At 40.6% G+C, this 16,604-nt stretch overlaps 1 protein-coding gene across 1 annotated transcript; it reads right to left on the bottom strand.

Annotated features, from left to right (window-relative positions):
- Positions 1 to 416: 416 nt before the first annotated feature.
- LOC115026534 (glycerol-3-phosphate dehydrogenase, mitochondrial-like) lies at positions 417 to 7,971 on the bottom strand. Its single transcript, XM_029459388.1, has 4 exons — positions 7,934 to 7,971; positions 2,089 to 2,253; positions 969 to 1,113; positions 417 to 477 (listed from the first exon to the last, which is right to left on the bottom strand). The coding sequence occupies exons 2-4, from the start codon at positions 2,231 to 2,233 to the stop codon at positions 417 to 419; spliced, it is 351 nt and encodes a 116-aa protein (XP_029315248.1). The 5' UTR covers positions 2,234 to 2,253; positions 7,934 to 7,971.
- Between the last annotated feature and the right edge of the window lie 8,633 nt (positions 7,972 to 16,604).

Here is a 16,604-nt window from a genome sequence, read left to right on the forward strand (position 1 = left end):
GAAATTCTTTAACAAAAAACAAAAACAAAACTCTCCTGCTGGACAACATAGAGGTCATGATCAGGTAACTTTGTGTAATAATCACCTTCTATGTCCTGCCTGAAGTAGTTATGTAGTTGTTGACTTCAGTCAGGATTAAGTTGATGTCTTCCTCCACGGGGAAGGTTTGCTGTGTGTGGGTGTGTTTGGGCATCCTTTCATAGGAAGAAGACTGAATGACATGACGGGATGTTGTCGGGACTGGAGGTGTGTGTGTGTGTTATGTGCATGGGAGGGAGCAGGGGTAGGGAGGGAACAAACAAGAAGACTGCATTAACCTTTGGTCTGCTAGGGAGGGGAGGGCACGAGCGGGCCGGGCTGGTTGAAGGGACACCCCATAATCAGGCTCCTGTCAGCGCTGTTTCCAGGAGATTAATTCAGCTGGATTCAATTCCAGCCGCTGCTCCCCTAGCCTCAACCCGGGGTGCACATATTGTCCTGTTTAAAACACATGCACGTGGCACTGACTCAATTTAACACAGGCATAGCTGAGGGGGAAGGCTGGGTCACTGGAGTAGCCTTCCTCCCTTGCAAACACAAATAACATGCATCAACAAGAAAGCAGAAATCCCAGTTCTGGCCGAGGCAGAGAGAAATCCAATCAGAATGAAGTTGCAACCTCTACCAGAGGAAATTATGTTTGATCAGGCTGGACAACTAAATTACACACAGGAGATGTAAATTTTCTCTTACAATTAACAAAATGATTACGTGACGCCATGATACTCTGCTCAGCGGTGGTGCTCCTTTCTACTAAGCACCTGATCTGAGCCACCCATACCAACAGAGATGCCAGACAGTGCCTTTCTGTGGCCAGAGGCTGAGGAGACTATACTGGCGCTAGCTAATGAACTGATGAGACGGCAGCGCTAAGGAGCAGGTGATACAGGGGGACAGTGACAGAGATGTAGGGGCCCACCGTTACTTACCTGTAATAGCCCAGGATGACGATGTGCACCCCAGCACTGGGCTGACAGATGTCGGGGTTCTTCTGATCATCCATTTTCCGCAGCGCGTCTGTAAAAGGTCCCGTGGCATTGATAACACATTTGGCTCTGACATCAAATTCCTGCCCTATGAAAGAAAACAGCATCAATCACCAGGGGCTATTCATCTGTGGCTGGTGACAAGCCGGATTATTAATTTATCAGCGAACGCCCCCCTCTCTCCGTAATAGAGTGGCTCGAGTGTGTCCATGGGAGACTTCCCAGGATTGTAATTAATAGGAAACAGACATACCTAATTTCCCTCTTGCCTCTTTGTGTCACAGAGTAGCTCAGTGGTAGTGACTGAGGGAGCCTTTTGAAATTGTGGAAGGGAAATGTTTGTTAATGTGATGCTTGATGTTGACTAGCTACAGTATATAATGGGACGCATATCAAAAGATACCATGAGGACAGCAAATGATCTGTTTTGACAACAAGATGAATGACGGACTACCTCTCTAATTTGACATGTGATGCTGCCACTGCTAAGAGAGAAGAAGAGGAGCAGTGGAATGACGAGGTTGCTAAGACAGAAATTCATATTTTTGCCAGGAAAAAAGAAAGACAAAGAAAAAAGAACTGATGGCAAAACTGTTTCTATTATCCTTTCAGTCCAAGCCCTCCCTATGTGAGGCCTTTTTTTCCACATTATTAAAGTGAGACATCTCCTCCGAGAGCACACTTCCATCTTTTAAAACATCAGGGGGTGGTCATGTGTTGGGATCCTCAAATCTCGGTTATTCATGAAATGTTTCAGAATACCATCTTTTACCCTTAACTGCTTTATTCTTCTAAAGCCAGCCCTATGCATGACATTTAAAAGGTAAGTAAGGCCATTTGGAGTACGCTAATTCCGTCTTATGTTCCTCCCTACAAGATCTGAAGCAGCCCTCTGCGCTATAAAACGCTTATAAAATATTAAAAGCCCCTGCATTAGATGTGCAATGACTATGTGCAAACTAGCACTGAGTAGGAAGTGCTGGGAGGGCCCCTGTTGTGAGGGCTAGAGAGAGTGGGAATAGAGAGAGGCATGAAGGAAGGAAGCGGCTTTTGTTGGATTTACCTGTGATCCCATCCCTGCAGTGCGCTCCACAGACCCTCTCCTTCCCCGTCTGAGGGTCTGCCCTCTTCAGTAGGTGCACCACTTCAGTGTAATTGGCTATGGCAGCCCCATACCTGGCAGCAGTGAGGGCGATGGCGAGGTTCATTCGAGCATCGTTGTGTTGTCCTGCAGCGGGGGGACAGGACCAGAGCAGGGGGATGTGAGTCACCTCGAGCCTGTGACTGGTGGTATGGAAGTGTGTCGGAACCGATATGTCACATCTGTCCCTGTCACTTTGCATCAGCGCGATGGCTGCTCTGGCCACACAAGGAGCACACTTAAAGCCACAGTGGCCCTTTGGCCTGAGTGTGGGCACCCCGACCGCCCCTCCCCTCTCCTGCACCGGGAAGGGGAACTGCTCCTTGGGAAAAGGCAGGGAAAGCGGGGATAAGGAGTAGACGCATCAAAGCCTTAAATATACCAAGAGTGCAGAGGTAGGAGCTGACGAACCTGTCGTTTGACAGTGTGTCTTTTGGCCTTGTGTCTAACACATGATGATGTTATTCTTGTCTTAGGAGCATGCTCAGTTACTATTAATATATTTTATAAAAAGCAATTGTATTGGCTTCCACCTACATAACACACATACAAATTCTACAAATCTAAATGGGAATATAAAAAATACAAACAACTGACATTTTTTAAAAGAAAACCACAAAAGAAACCTTGAATGATCAATGAACAGTCACTTCCACTGCTGATAATCACATCTTTCAACGCTAAACAGCTCTTGACAGCGGCTGATCTCCTTTTCCAGCTGAAGATCGCTTAGAAGAATCCTTTTAATGAACAGAGACATCTAATATCAAGATTTATGGATTAATCCCTCTTCAGCTCTAAAATACCAGAGATCTATATTCTGAGTCACAAGGTCACAAGTTTTGTAATTCAAATGAAAGGGTCTAAAAGGTGACAAATGAACAAAGCCCGGTTTCATTAGGAAGTGATTCTTATGTACATCTTTGAAGATTTATTGCTGGACAATCCCTTGGTTCAAAAGTAAAGAGAGAATAGAGATGATTAATCACTTTTAATGTTGGTGTCTCGGGTGACTTTCTTTCTATTTGTTATTGCCAGGGAAGTTCAAGTCCTCATTGTTGGCCAGAGAAAATGTTGCTACTTTGCAGGAATGAACAGGGTCCTTTGTGCCCTGATTTATTTTACGTTTGAACGACTTGAGGCTAGCTAGCTGGTGGGCTCGGCTTAATGCTACGGCATGCTGGAAGCCATTCCCCCACTAAGAGAAATAAATAAATAAATTGAAAGCAAAAAGTAAAAAAACAAGAAAACAACAGATTTAAAGGCCACATTTTAGAATGAATTACATACAAGAGTATGCACCCTGCCATGATGTATTAGGAAGACCATGGAATCCACTTCTTCATCTCTGTAGGGTGAATGTGACCATATTAGGTGGTTAGAAAACTTATGCCACCGGTGGTGTGTGTGCACATGGATACACAAGCACGCACACACACAAGCAGCCCAGACTTGAGAGGGGCTCGGCACCAGTAGGCAGTGTCTGATCCTTGGTGATTGCTGAGCCTCCTGACGACCTTTGACCCAGTGATTCACAGCTCTCTCTGTTGTGAGCCTGTCAGAGATTGGCACTGGGCAAAGAACAGGAACATTAATACTACATTAAATGTCAGGAATTCAAGGATTAGTCGGATCGCGGTGCCAGGATTTATGAATGAACAGCATACGCCGGCTATAATAACCTGACACGCTGATGAAGATAACAATAATGATGATGATAATTATCATCAGCAATTAAAAGCCAAAATGGACGAATGACAGAGTAGAGCTAAATGAGCATCAGAGCTCTCTGGAAGAACAGGACCCCCCCCTCTCTCTCCTCCTCCTCTTCCCTCCCTCCACTCCCTCCCATCCCACCCCTACCTCCGCTCGGCTCACACCACCACTGGTTCCCCACCCTCCTGGAGGTACAAAACTCAGTGGAGTGAGAGGAACTCTGTGGCTGGACAAAAAGCTGCAAAATGACAGGGACAATAATGACAATGAATGTCATGTCTCCCAGTCATAGAGCCAGAGATGCTTGGCTGGGCTGACTTGTCCAATTAAATTGTTACAGGTACAGTGGGAAATTAAGTTATTATACCAAATGCTTTTGTCAATTACTCCTCTAGCACAAAGAAGAAGGGCACAGCTGAATTCTATATAAAACAGAAGAAGCAATATTTCCTTAAAAGTTTAATTACGGCCCAGAATTGTGTCTATATAATATATATAATACTATAGAACATTTAGACGTTTTTTGCTGTGTGTGAATACTTTGACTTTTTCCGGTCTCTTGTCTGTGTGATTTATGTTTGACAGACGTTCGTCATTTCTTACTAAACTTTATGTTTTCAAAGACTATGTTTTCTAAGGCTAAAGGATGTCTACATGTTCAAACTATCTGACCATGATGGCTTGAAAAATCCTGAGGAGATGAACCCGAGCAGTCAAAGCCCGATCCCCAGTAAAGAAGGTCAGGACAGAAAATGTCACTGCCATAATGTACCCAGTTGCGTATGGAAAAAGGGGTGGAAAAGACAGCTTGAGGAAAAATTAAATACATGTAAGCGGTCTAATGTTTCATTCCTTTGTCCCTTCCGCACTAATTCTGCTTTTATAATTGTATTAATATTATAAAGCTACGCATATTTTTTCATATTTCCATTACAGATGTTGCTGCTTTCTAGAAGTACAAAAGAAACCTGCTATTATAAAACAAATATAAATAGCTCATATAAAATACCCCCCTCTCCTACTTACTTCTGCTAAATGAATAAGGTTGACAGATCACTGCTCAGATAGTGGCCGTATTCCCTCAGAAGTATGTTGCCTTTTTGCAGTACATGGGAATCCACATATCCTCAAATGCTAAATGAAGTCTGACAGATAGCCTAGAGAAACAAAGTTAGGAGTTTGCAGCTACAAGGGAGACCTTGAGTGAACAGGACATGCTATGTACACCCTGGCTAACAATCAACATATGCTTTGTTTTTCTGATGCCAACACGAGGCACATATAGCCCGGAGAAAGATGGATCCTGGGACTGGTTGGAACGCGATGCCTACTGGCTATTTTCTATTTAAAAAAAATGCTGTTTCTAATTTGTTTACGCTCACATAGACAGCAATTACACGGCTGTGTGAGACACAAGATATTTCACTTAGAACGTTTGATCTAGAATTTAAGATTACTGACAAATAATAATTTAAAACCTGTGTTCCCCCCTTTAATTATGGGGTTTCTTTTAGGAAGTGTTTCCTCGTGCGATGCGAGGGTCTAAGGACAGAGGGTGTCATAACCTGTACAGTCTGTAAAGCACACTGAGACAAATGTATAATTTGTGATATTGGGCTATATAAATACATTTGATTTGATTTATTTACATTACATACTTTCTTCCTGGTGTCAATCGGACTGTGATCTAGACATATCGTCTGTGCTGCTCTTATTTTAATAATACCTCATTTAAGGGTTTATGTTTAGGTGTTAACTGTTAATGACAACCGAGAGTGCATTTGACTCCATGCACGTGTTACATTCTGAGAAGTCTTTCATCACTGCAGACCAAATATCTGTTGTTCTAAAAGTCAAATCACTAAACTTGTATTCCTCACACTTGTTGTTCACGTTGTAAAAAAAAAAAAATAGTTTTGCAATCACACAAAACGGATAACAGCGGAGATTTAGATTTCTCCAATTTGCAGTCAGATTGCTGCTAGCGGCGCCTCCAGCTGTGATAAGTGCAATCATTTTTTTTTTAACATTGCAGTGATTCATACACTTTCATGGTGCATAGTGATGTGCACAGCACACTACACACTGTTCAGGGCTCTGAGCATCATAATAAACATTGGCTCTAACCGTCTTGTCTTTCAGGAGCATGGAAGGGTAAGAGAACCACCAACTTGCAGGGGAAATCCGACATTGCAGTATTGGAAATATGTGCTGAGGATCACATGTTTCCACAGAGTCGCACCGTTTTATTCCACATGATACTGTCTGCAGCTTTCTTCTCTGTGACAGTGTTTGCAGCACTATAAAGGACTTCATTTTATGATAGGCTTGAACTCTGGTTTGACTGATGATAGTTGGGTCAGATATGGCTTTGTGCGAGTGAAGGAGGAGTTCTGGGATGCTGACAGGCAGCATGATGAGTTAAGACGCTGCCATGGCCCAGCAATGAGAGAGAAATCAGAAAATCTCCTATCCCCCTCTCAGTAATGAGCCACACCTGTACACTGCTTTAAATACCAGAGAGAAGCTTTAAATGTCAGGTGCAATTAAAGCTTATGATTCAAGGCTGCACAAATCAAATCAAGGCCCCTGAGTTCACCCAAGTCTGAGAGAGCAAAGGCGAGATGGTGCAGAGATGCCATGGACCACTCTTCCTTTACCTTACACTTGAATGGGCCTCTCAGCCCAAAGGTGATTGTAAAGTTTACTACCATTCGTCTGAACTTCTCCATCTTCCCAACTCCATGCCTTTATCAAGGGAAAGGTTTACTGCACTTTCAGGTATATGAGGTGAAAAATGATCAGAGAATTGTGAGATGAGGTTTTACTTGTACTCCTGAAGCGTTATGGAAAGGGCTGCTGACAGAAAAGTGCGATAGTCATCCAGCTAGACTAGACACGGAGAGGAGAGTCATAAAGTAAAATATTTAAAATAGATTCTTATACAGGCTGAACTAATGATTATTTATAATTGAATAACTGAATGATTGTTTTCTTGATCATTCCATGACGGTGAAAAATGCCCATGACAGTTCCCCAGAGTACAAGTAATATCTACAAATGCCTTTTTTGACAAACAATTGTACAAAAACTAAAGATATTTAATTCACTATAATAGAAGACGAAGAAAATCACCAATAATTCACATCTGAGAAGCTGGAACAATTGAATTTTAGTCATTTTTTACAAAAAGACTTAAATCAACTAATTATTTTAGCTCTTATTTTAATTCCAACTTTAATTCAGCCTTTAGCTAGACTTTTAACAAATTAAATAAACATAATCTGTGCGCCTATTTGAATGACAGCAATGACCTATTACAGTTTACCTTGTCCTACTGGTTACAGAACATTTTATTTCTCTATTAATGAACCACATTTTAATTTCCCACCCTTTTGTTAGTTTTCAGTGGATTTTGAGACCTGAATTAGATTTTAGGTTTCGAGGGTAAATATTATTTGTGACTAGAAGTCTTAAATTCCTGGTCCCACAAGCTGTTGCTTTAATTTGCCCTCTGTTTCATCCAAGATATGTAGCACAGTCTACATTTTACTGTCGAGCTGCTGACTAGGCAGTTGCATTTCCTGCAATCACACTAATTGGTCTCCTCTGCTGCTCACCTCCAGGACCCTCGTATGTTCATACAGATAGCAAAATAAGGCTCCTAAAGAAAACACAAGCTGAGAATAATGAGATTTCTCATATACTGTGAAATGTAACAGAAAATGGTGACATTTCAGTTTGAACCTGGGTGACTCGCCTTAAACAATTCACAGACAAATGAGGACTTATAGGCTTCATTACACCTATTACTGAGAGATAATTTTATGAATTAAGTCACAATTTGATAACAGCAGAGGTCTGCTAAGTTGTAGGAATTCTTTAAAACAACTTCCCGAAAATTCCAGGCAGGCAGTCATTCAAGGAAAAACATGTCACAGCTTCCCGTGAATGAAAAATGAACATGGGAGGGTAAATAAAGCAATATGACCAGAGGGACCAGGAATTCTGCGGATAAGTGTCAGCTGCGGAGAAAAAATGAAGCATTTACCTGTTTGTAATCCAATTTCATGATGGCTTTCTGTAGATATCGGACTCCTCTGTGAATGAGCTTGGTGCTCCGGCTGCTGGTGCCTGATGAGAAATTGTCTCCCCGCACAAGGGCAGTTTTGAGATCTGACAATGGGAGCCAAGGAAACACATCAACATTTGGACACTTATTGTCCCAAATCTTTAGAATGGATCAAGATGCTATTCACATATGCACAACTTTTCACTGTAATATTCATGACGAGAACAATATTGTGAGGCCATACATATTCCATTGGTTAAAAACAACAATCATTTCCACCAGCATGACAGCCTCAAAAAAGAACTGCATGTTCTGAGATCACAGTTATAGAAACCACCAAACATAGAAAAGAAATGTAGGAAACATCGTTTTTCTTTTGAACAATTTGTACACATCTATTTGTGGGAAATCATACGACTTTCACAACATTTCTAACAGTGCAATAGCTCTTTGCTTTGCCTATTAGAAGCTTCTTTGCTGTCCCGGATGGTCTGTAAACCCCAGTTTTGAAAAGAAGAAAGGAAGAATAACTGAGGATTAGAAGAAAGGGTTTGAAAACCCCCTCTACACTGCCATTAGACAACCCGAGTAAATAAAGGGGCAATGCACATTAAAGATGCCTTCTACCCGCGGCATAGATAATTGATTTGGTATGTAATGGTAACCACAAGAGGATGCTTCACTCATTTGAAGAGAACAAAGGAGTTATCTCTTCTTTTTTTTTTTTCCTCGATTGGACTAAAGCCCATGGACTTGTAAAGGAGAGAAATCCTTCTAGTCTAAACATGCTGCTGCTCTAGACTTCATAGCAGACATGCGAAGCGCCTTACAGATCAAGCCCCAGAGAGACGGCTTGGAAGCAACTCCATCACAATGGCAAGGAGGTTATGCAACATCAGGATGGAGAATGCCCATTTGTGGTTGCAAGCAGAGGCTGGAGAAGAGCGTGCCATGAAAGTTCCACTCAAAAAGCCGCTCCAAAAACACGATGGCACTGGTGCCGTAGGGAATTATCAGTTTGTTTTCTCATGAAACCCGAAGACATTCCCAGTAAACTAGATGACTCGTTTTAGTCGAAAACAACAACATGTTAGTTTGTCTCTCAATACTTTCCTTTACCATGTCTTTGGGACTCATTAATGATTGGACATTTCCTAAAACAGCTGTACTTTTTAGCAAATGTTATGGAAAAAGGAGTAATTAATGCATTTGTTGGGGGACTATTTTCAGCTATGTTAATACACATTAGGTGCTCTAATGAGAATGAACAGCAGCAGGAAGGTCTATGTGTTCCCATGTTCATTGTAATGAAGAACATGTCATCCAGTGTAACAGTGTAGCTCATTGATGTGTTTTCCATTCGGATAACAATCGAGGTCTGTGAAGATATTATATAAAAAAAGAAAATAAATACATGTTCTAACAAATCCTATGAGACCCAACACAAGATTATTTGCAGACAATATGTAACCCAAGCTATTCAATGTAAAAATGACCGTATGTGTTCTCCATTTAGTCTGAAATGTAAAAATAGCTGTGGCACATATAGTCATTTCATGTGGTCGCACCATAAAATTGTAATTTCAGTCCAAAACGAGATTATGAAATAATTTGGGATACATATGCCTTTAAATCCATGCGGCACACCTTTCAATATTACAGAAATGTTTAGACGAAGAGCCTCCTGAAATGTTAGCGCGGTAGGAAAAACGTACGTTCATTTTGCCCTTGGAAAGACGATAATATGTGTTAAGAGGAACTCTTGATGACTTTGAAAGGTCAAATTAGCAATATACCTGAAATAAGAAAGGTTAAGAGTGATACGCATAGGGATAACACATATAGCTGAATAAGTACACACAAACCATATTTTGTAAATGTACTAGGTTGTGCCTGCTGTTGTTGTTATTGTTGTTGTTGTTGTTGTTGTTGTGTAGCATTCATTAAATGTAGCTCCTTGTATTGTATAATTGTATTACTGTTGAATATAAAGAGGAGTAAGATATCAGTGAGTGAGATCAATGTGTTGCTGTTTTGTTGACAATAAGAACAATATGGAATATCTTATATCCCAGACTTATCATTTAAGAGGTTACAGAAACATGTTTGCTTCTATTCTCTATACAAGCTTGAACAATCTACAGTGTAAATCAAAAAAGCTTAAACGATTACGGTTCCACAAACAACCGGTGGACTCAAACAAACAAAAAAGCCTGCTGCTTGGAAGAGCAGTACATAACTCAAAGCTTTTTCTTTCTTTCTTTTTTTAAACCAGAGGACAAAAGCAACTTCCTCCCAGTGAGTGCATCTAACCTGAGTCAGCGGCTCCTCCTCCATCGATGAAGCCATCAACCTCCTGTGAGACCTTCGTAAGGCCACTCTGAACTCTGAGCTCATCAATGTGCACGTTACCTGTTCAGCCGCCTCCACGTGTGACACACGGGCCTACAGCATCCATGCAAAAGAAAACCAAGTCATCAATTTCATTGTCATGTGACTCCAGGGGACAGTACACATTAATAAATGTGTTTCATTATTATGCATATGTCTTTATATTCCTTATGATGGATTTAGGAAAAAAGAAGCCATGCATTTTCTGTGACAAAGCTGTCAGACACCATCAAGCAATAAAAAAACAATACATCACATGCTTATTTATATTCCACTCCCAATTACATTTCAAAATATTGTCTTTCTAGATTAATCATAAAATCTGCATGTGGCACGCAGACGAACGGCACTGAGACATGTTAACAAGCAAACTTGACTAATTGCAACACGTGTACTTAGTAAAGAAGATGATGGCACAGGATTATCTAAAATAAGCAAAACAGAAAAAGAAAAATGACAGCCATCCTCGAGTTCACAGCAGTTGTTCGTTATGTACACATTACAGTACAGAGGCACCATTTCTACCATCTGTTAGAACAGTGAACAGGCAGGAAAGAGAAATGTGTCCCCGAGAAGCTCCTTATTATTTATGCCATTTATGAACTCTGATATATGAAATTGTTACAAGCATCATCTAACATGAGCCCACTTTTTAATCTTTTTTTTTTTTTCAAGAGATGTAATCTGAAGCCCACTAAATATATTAATGAGACACTCAGCATTGCTCTGCAACACTTGAGGGAATCTCACCTGTTTTCTCTTGTATTCTGCCAGCTGAGTAAGACTATAAAATGCAAACAAGGCTCCTCTAGCACTGACAGCAGTTCCCATTACTGCCTCCTCCTGTGATGCACATATACAGCTCAGTTGGTGATCAACAGGAAACAAGAGGGAAAAGAACAACAAAGATTGCAGTGTAATCCATTGCTGGAACAAACTGCATACAGCAGTTCAGTGGCATTCACAATATATGGATCTTATCTTTTTAGTTTGCAGGCCTTTATTAAGGACGCATGACGTGGTGGAAAGTAACTAAGTATATTTACTCAAATACTGTACCTTATGTTACTTTATACTTACTCCACTACAACTCAGAGTTGTGCTTCACATTTATTTTACAGCAATAATAACCTTTCAAGTTAAGATGTTGCAGGTTACGATAATAAAATGCAATGTATTGTTAAAGATTCAATTTGTGGTTTCCAACCTTTTTGACACAAATAGTGTCCAGTTGGGGCTTCTTGTCATTTTTCAGATGTCTGAGTTGTTAGCATTTCCACCAACGAGATATTCCCCGTCTAAAATGTTCAGATAGTTTCATTTAAATAACTTTATGGGACCTAAAGAGTTCAAACCATCTAGTGTTTCTCAAAAAATGCAGAACAAGAGAAAACCCAAAAAAATAAAGTTATTGCGGCGTTATAAAAAGAAACTTATAAACTTATTTTTTTCATCTTTCTTTGCAAGAAAGAAAAATACTTAACTTTATATAAAGTAGTTAAAAACAACTCCATCTTGATCAGCTACAAAAGTAAAATACTACATACAAACTGATGCATATGTATTAGCAATCTCATAATGTTATATATAATATATCAAATAACCTGGCCATTATACTGCAGAATCAGTACGTTTACTTTGATACTTCACGTACATTTCACTGGTTATCATTTGAACTTTGGATTGCAGGACTTTCACTTGCAATATATTGTTGTATTGGAGTTTTTTTTACTTAATTTAGGATCTGAATACTTCTTCCACTTCTGGAAACAAGACTAGTGCTGTACCTATAAAGTTTACTTTGTTGTAAACAATGTGAGCATCTCAATACTGATCCTTCTACTGGTCTGGAACCAGGTCTGCCTCCTTACACCACAGTTTTAATGGTGCACTGCACTAAACTGAAGCCACAAGGAGAGAAATCCTCCCATACAGCTGCTTAGAGGAGAAAGCCTTGAAGCTTACGCAAAGCTTTATCCAATTCCCTCATCACCCATTCTAGGACACTTTAGTGGGGCCGAAATGGAGCCGCAGCAAATTCCAGCACAAAAAGAATTCTGCCACAGCGAGCCCACTATCAGCGTGTAACCACGATGAGCAGGCTGCTGTCAGTGCAAGCTGCTAAATCTACTCACACCTCAAACAACCTGCATAAGAGATAAAGTGTGTGTAGCATCATTAGAGGGCAGAAGCTCATTCCTCACGTAACCAGAATGATTCAATAATTTTGCTGTGCTATTTTTTAGGCCAAAGTCATCAATACATTTTACCAGTGATCTTTTTAATGCCCAATAGCCAGTGGCAATGACATGGTAGGAGTCCCGAAGGCCCGCATTCATAACTATTACAAAGAGATTCACGTTACACTATTTAGAGTCCTCTCAACCTTTTATAATTCAGATATATTATTAATCAAAGAGATTGACAAAGAAACTAATGGTTTGTCTGATTTTCACTGGGGCACAATCCAGCCAGCAATTGATTGTGGCACCAGGGACACCTGCAGCTTCAGAATACATTTTCACTTTCAGGAGGAGAGGGGGGAAAAAAACAGCACCACAAGGAAATATTGCCCCACGACATGAATATGCAGGGACTTGATACCAGCAGTGTCATTACTAATGTTGCTGCCAATTACAGAGCATGTCATGACACTGTGATTCATGAATATTCATCGTTGACTGATATAGACAGCAGCAGTATGCAGAGGCCTCTATTCCCATTTTACTGTCTCATTGTGAATGGTGAACAGGTACCTCCATCATGCCATGGAGGCGCCTTCCAGCTGCAAGACAAGCTGTTCCATAAGGCATTGCTAGTTAACAGTGTGTTATATAAAGGTGTATAAAAGTGATGAAGTGCTCCCTGGCTCTAAAGAGCAGGCATTAAAGCATATTAAGTAGACATTTAAGCTTGTAAAGTGGGAATCTAGAAATGGAAAGAAGACACTGAGCAAAGGGATGCCTTCAGGGTCGGGCTGTTCAATTCTCAGAAAGTTTGATACCTGCTGGTGCTTAGAAATGAAATGAGGTTTGTGCGAGAGACTAGCAGATTTTGCAAACTACCTGGGTTTCATTTAAGTGAGTGTAAATGAGTGGAGCAACTCCCTCCTTGTTTTTAACCAGTTTCAGTGGCTCAATCAGTGATTATGAAATCAACAGACGTGAAAAGCTCATTAGTGAGATACAATTTCTCACTTTTCTTAATTATTTTCATACGTTTGTAAAGTATTGTGCCTAAATGCAATTTTGAGGGTGAGGCTTCACAGAATTTTCTACAACTTTCTACTTTCCTCTACACTTCATAGAGATGAACTGTTGTTACGCTACAAGTTATTTCACAGGTTAGATATGGCATGTAAAACATGTGATGAGCTGAAATACTGCATATGAAGAAATGCGTAGATTAAACCAGCAGTATGAAAACATTCCAAGTTATTGCACTACGAGGACCGGCAACAACATTAATGTGCTGCTTACACTTTAACAGAGGAGGAAGTAATAAGTAATATTTGTAGTAAGACAAATACTCCATTACTTCTTACTGAAGTAAAAGTACAGAAGTATTAGCAAGCAAACTTAAAACATTAAACGTACAAGTACTCATCGTGCAGCCGATAGGTGTCTGTTAGAACTATGATATTATAGTATCATAATGTTGGATAATCAGGGTGAGGCTAATTTTAACAAGTGTATATACTGGTTGGCTGATTAATCTGTAACAAATCATAATACTTTGATGTCATGTATAATCTTAATACAAAAAGTAACTAGTACTTATTGAATTGAGTAAAAAGCACAGTATTAGCCTCTGAAATGTAGGGGAGTGGAAGTGTAACGTAGCAGAACATTTTAAAACTTCAGTAAAAGTAACAAACAAAGGTAAATTGATTACTTGAGTAAATATATTGCTGATGGTGCAGCACTTGCGAAGTGACGTGTAAAGTACTGCCGTAAACTGGAGCCGCGCTGTGTTGCAGCGAATGAAAACCGTCTGGACTCGGAAGTTAATACTTCAGACAATCGGGTGTTGATCACTGCTCACTTTGCTGTTTTCGGGCAGCGGACAGCTGCATGTCTGACTGTAAATGGGGATCCATACGCATCAAGCGAGCACGAGACGACGACAGAATCTTGTCCACTAATAAAGTGCATTTCCTGCTTAATTGCGGTTCGTACCTGCAGAGAAATTAATAACTGAGCTTCGACGGTCTGTAATCCAGAGAAAAAAAGATGCATATCTCTCTCTCTCTCTCTCTCTCTCTCTCTCTCTCTCTCTCTCTCTCTCTCTCTCTCTCTCTCTCTCTCTCTCTCTCTCTCTCTCCCACACACGCACACAGTTGCGCGCCCACACACTAAAACTGGTAATGTCAGTAGACATTTCTTCATACAAAGTTAAAAATATAATCTCAAGAAAATAACTTCTGTGTGATTAAAACTAACTCCTCGCTTTCAAATGACTGTCAATTAAGTGTGTATATAAACGGGAGGTTAATCATTCTTCAGTAAAATGGCCAATTAAACTGCTAAGTGTGTTTTCATTCCAAATGCTAAATGGTAAATGGATAACAGAAGCACAATGTGACCATGCAGCGTCCTGACCTGTCAATACTGTACAGACATACATTTATGTGGCCAGTAGATTCTAGCATACAGTGAAAGGTTTTGTGGTGACAAACTCCTCCTGTGTCAAGTGAAAGGTGGTCTAATACGCATGAAGGCAAGGAGGAGGCACAAAAGCCCACCATAACTTTTACTCCTTTATTCATCTTCTGAATATTCACAGTGCAGTGTGGAAAATGTGTCATTTACAAATTCTGCCATCTAGCCCACCTGAAAATGACTGGGTGTGACCACACAGCCTTAATGGGGTTAGGTTAATTAAAAGGTTAATTGTAAGAAACAGGAGCTGGTTGATGTATGGCTGGTGAACAATAGTGTCCTCTAGAGGTGAGTGTAACCATGATATACAGCCCCCCTCCCCTTCCCCCTCCTTGCACACTCTGTCCTTGTGTGCACTGAGTGAGTACAGGCCACACTAAAAACTGCTCTGAGACTGATGGTTGTTCTGTGGCTCGTATAATAAAGCATCAATCCACGAGAAATAACACACGATGCTGCGTGCTATGTGATGCTGGCTGCATTTATGTACATCTCTACACATCTTGTTGCACCCTATATGCACACTCCCTCCTCGCCTTGGCTTGCTGCCCAGGCTAATATGCAAGTAGAAAAATGTAGGCCAACTTGATTGGCAACAAGGTGTTGGAGTAAGATTGCACTGAGATCAGTTATTCCATCGCTGCAGAACAATAAAGCCAAAAGATTATTTTGGTGACTGCGTCAACTTGAGCGTTTTTCTGCGTCACTCTCCATTCTGCCTGCTCCTATCACGTTTCCCTCTCTGGGGACTAAATTGGTTCCCCCATGACAACTGGCTACAGGCCCACTAATTACCCCCCCCCCCCCTCCTCCTACAGCAGCTCACATGCAATATACCAGCTCTATGAATAGGCAGCCCACCCCGCAAACCCCACCCCATCTGAGGTCTAAATTTGGAACACAATTGAAATAGAGAAATCCTGTCAGAAGATAACGAAGAATAATATTGACCCTCGCTTCATTAGGCCTATTTCTTACAAGTGTAGTGAGTCTGGCGTGTCAGCCACATTGTGACATAACTGTGCCTGTGTGCCAATGTACACTCCTCTCAATTTTACAATAAAATAACAACTATCAGGCAGTGAATAAACTCAAGTCAGTAGGGACATGTGAGCTGTTTTAATACCCGATTATAAACATGGACCTTTACATTTTGGCCTGCTGCAACCTAGAAGTTCATCTTTATTGTATCATGCATGATATTAAATGTATTGTCTCCCCTTATAAACAATAATAGTCCTGTGTGTTGATGTAATGGAGAATAACATGCATACTAAAAACGGTTAATCAAATATGCAGAATCTACCAGCTCATCATAAACTGTCTCATTTACTTAGCAGACCTATGATAAATACAAAAGAAACCACAGCACAAAGATTAATGTCAGCCGAAAACAAGCCTGACTTAAGTCCTCTGTAAACACAAAAGTGTCTGATTTGAGCACAGAAGGGTTTACCCTCCACTACATCTCTGCTAATGTCCATGTGGGAAGGAACATAGAACACATACCACAAGATAAACATACTCGCCAGAAAAATTGGGGCTTGAGAAAGTTCCCAAGCGGATTGGTCCATGTCTATGTCGACGCCGATGACGTC

The sequence above is a fragment of the Cottoperca gobio genome, chromosome 21, assembly GCF_900634415.1.
Source record: "Cottoperca gobio chromosome 21, fCotGob3.1, whole genome shotgun sequence".
Classification (NCBI taxonomy): Eukaryota; Metazoa; Chordata; class Actinopteri; order Perciformes; family Bovichtidae; genus Cottoperca; species Cottoperca gobio.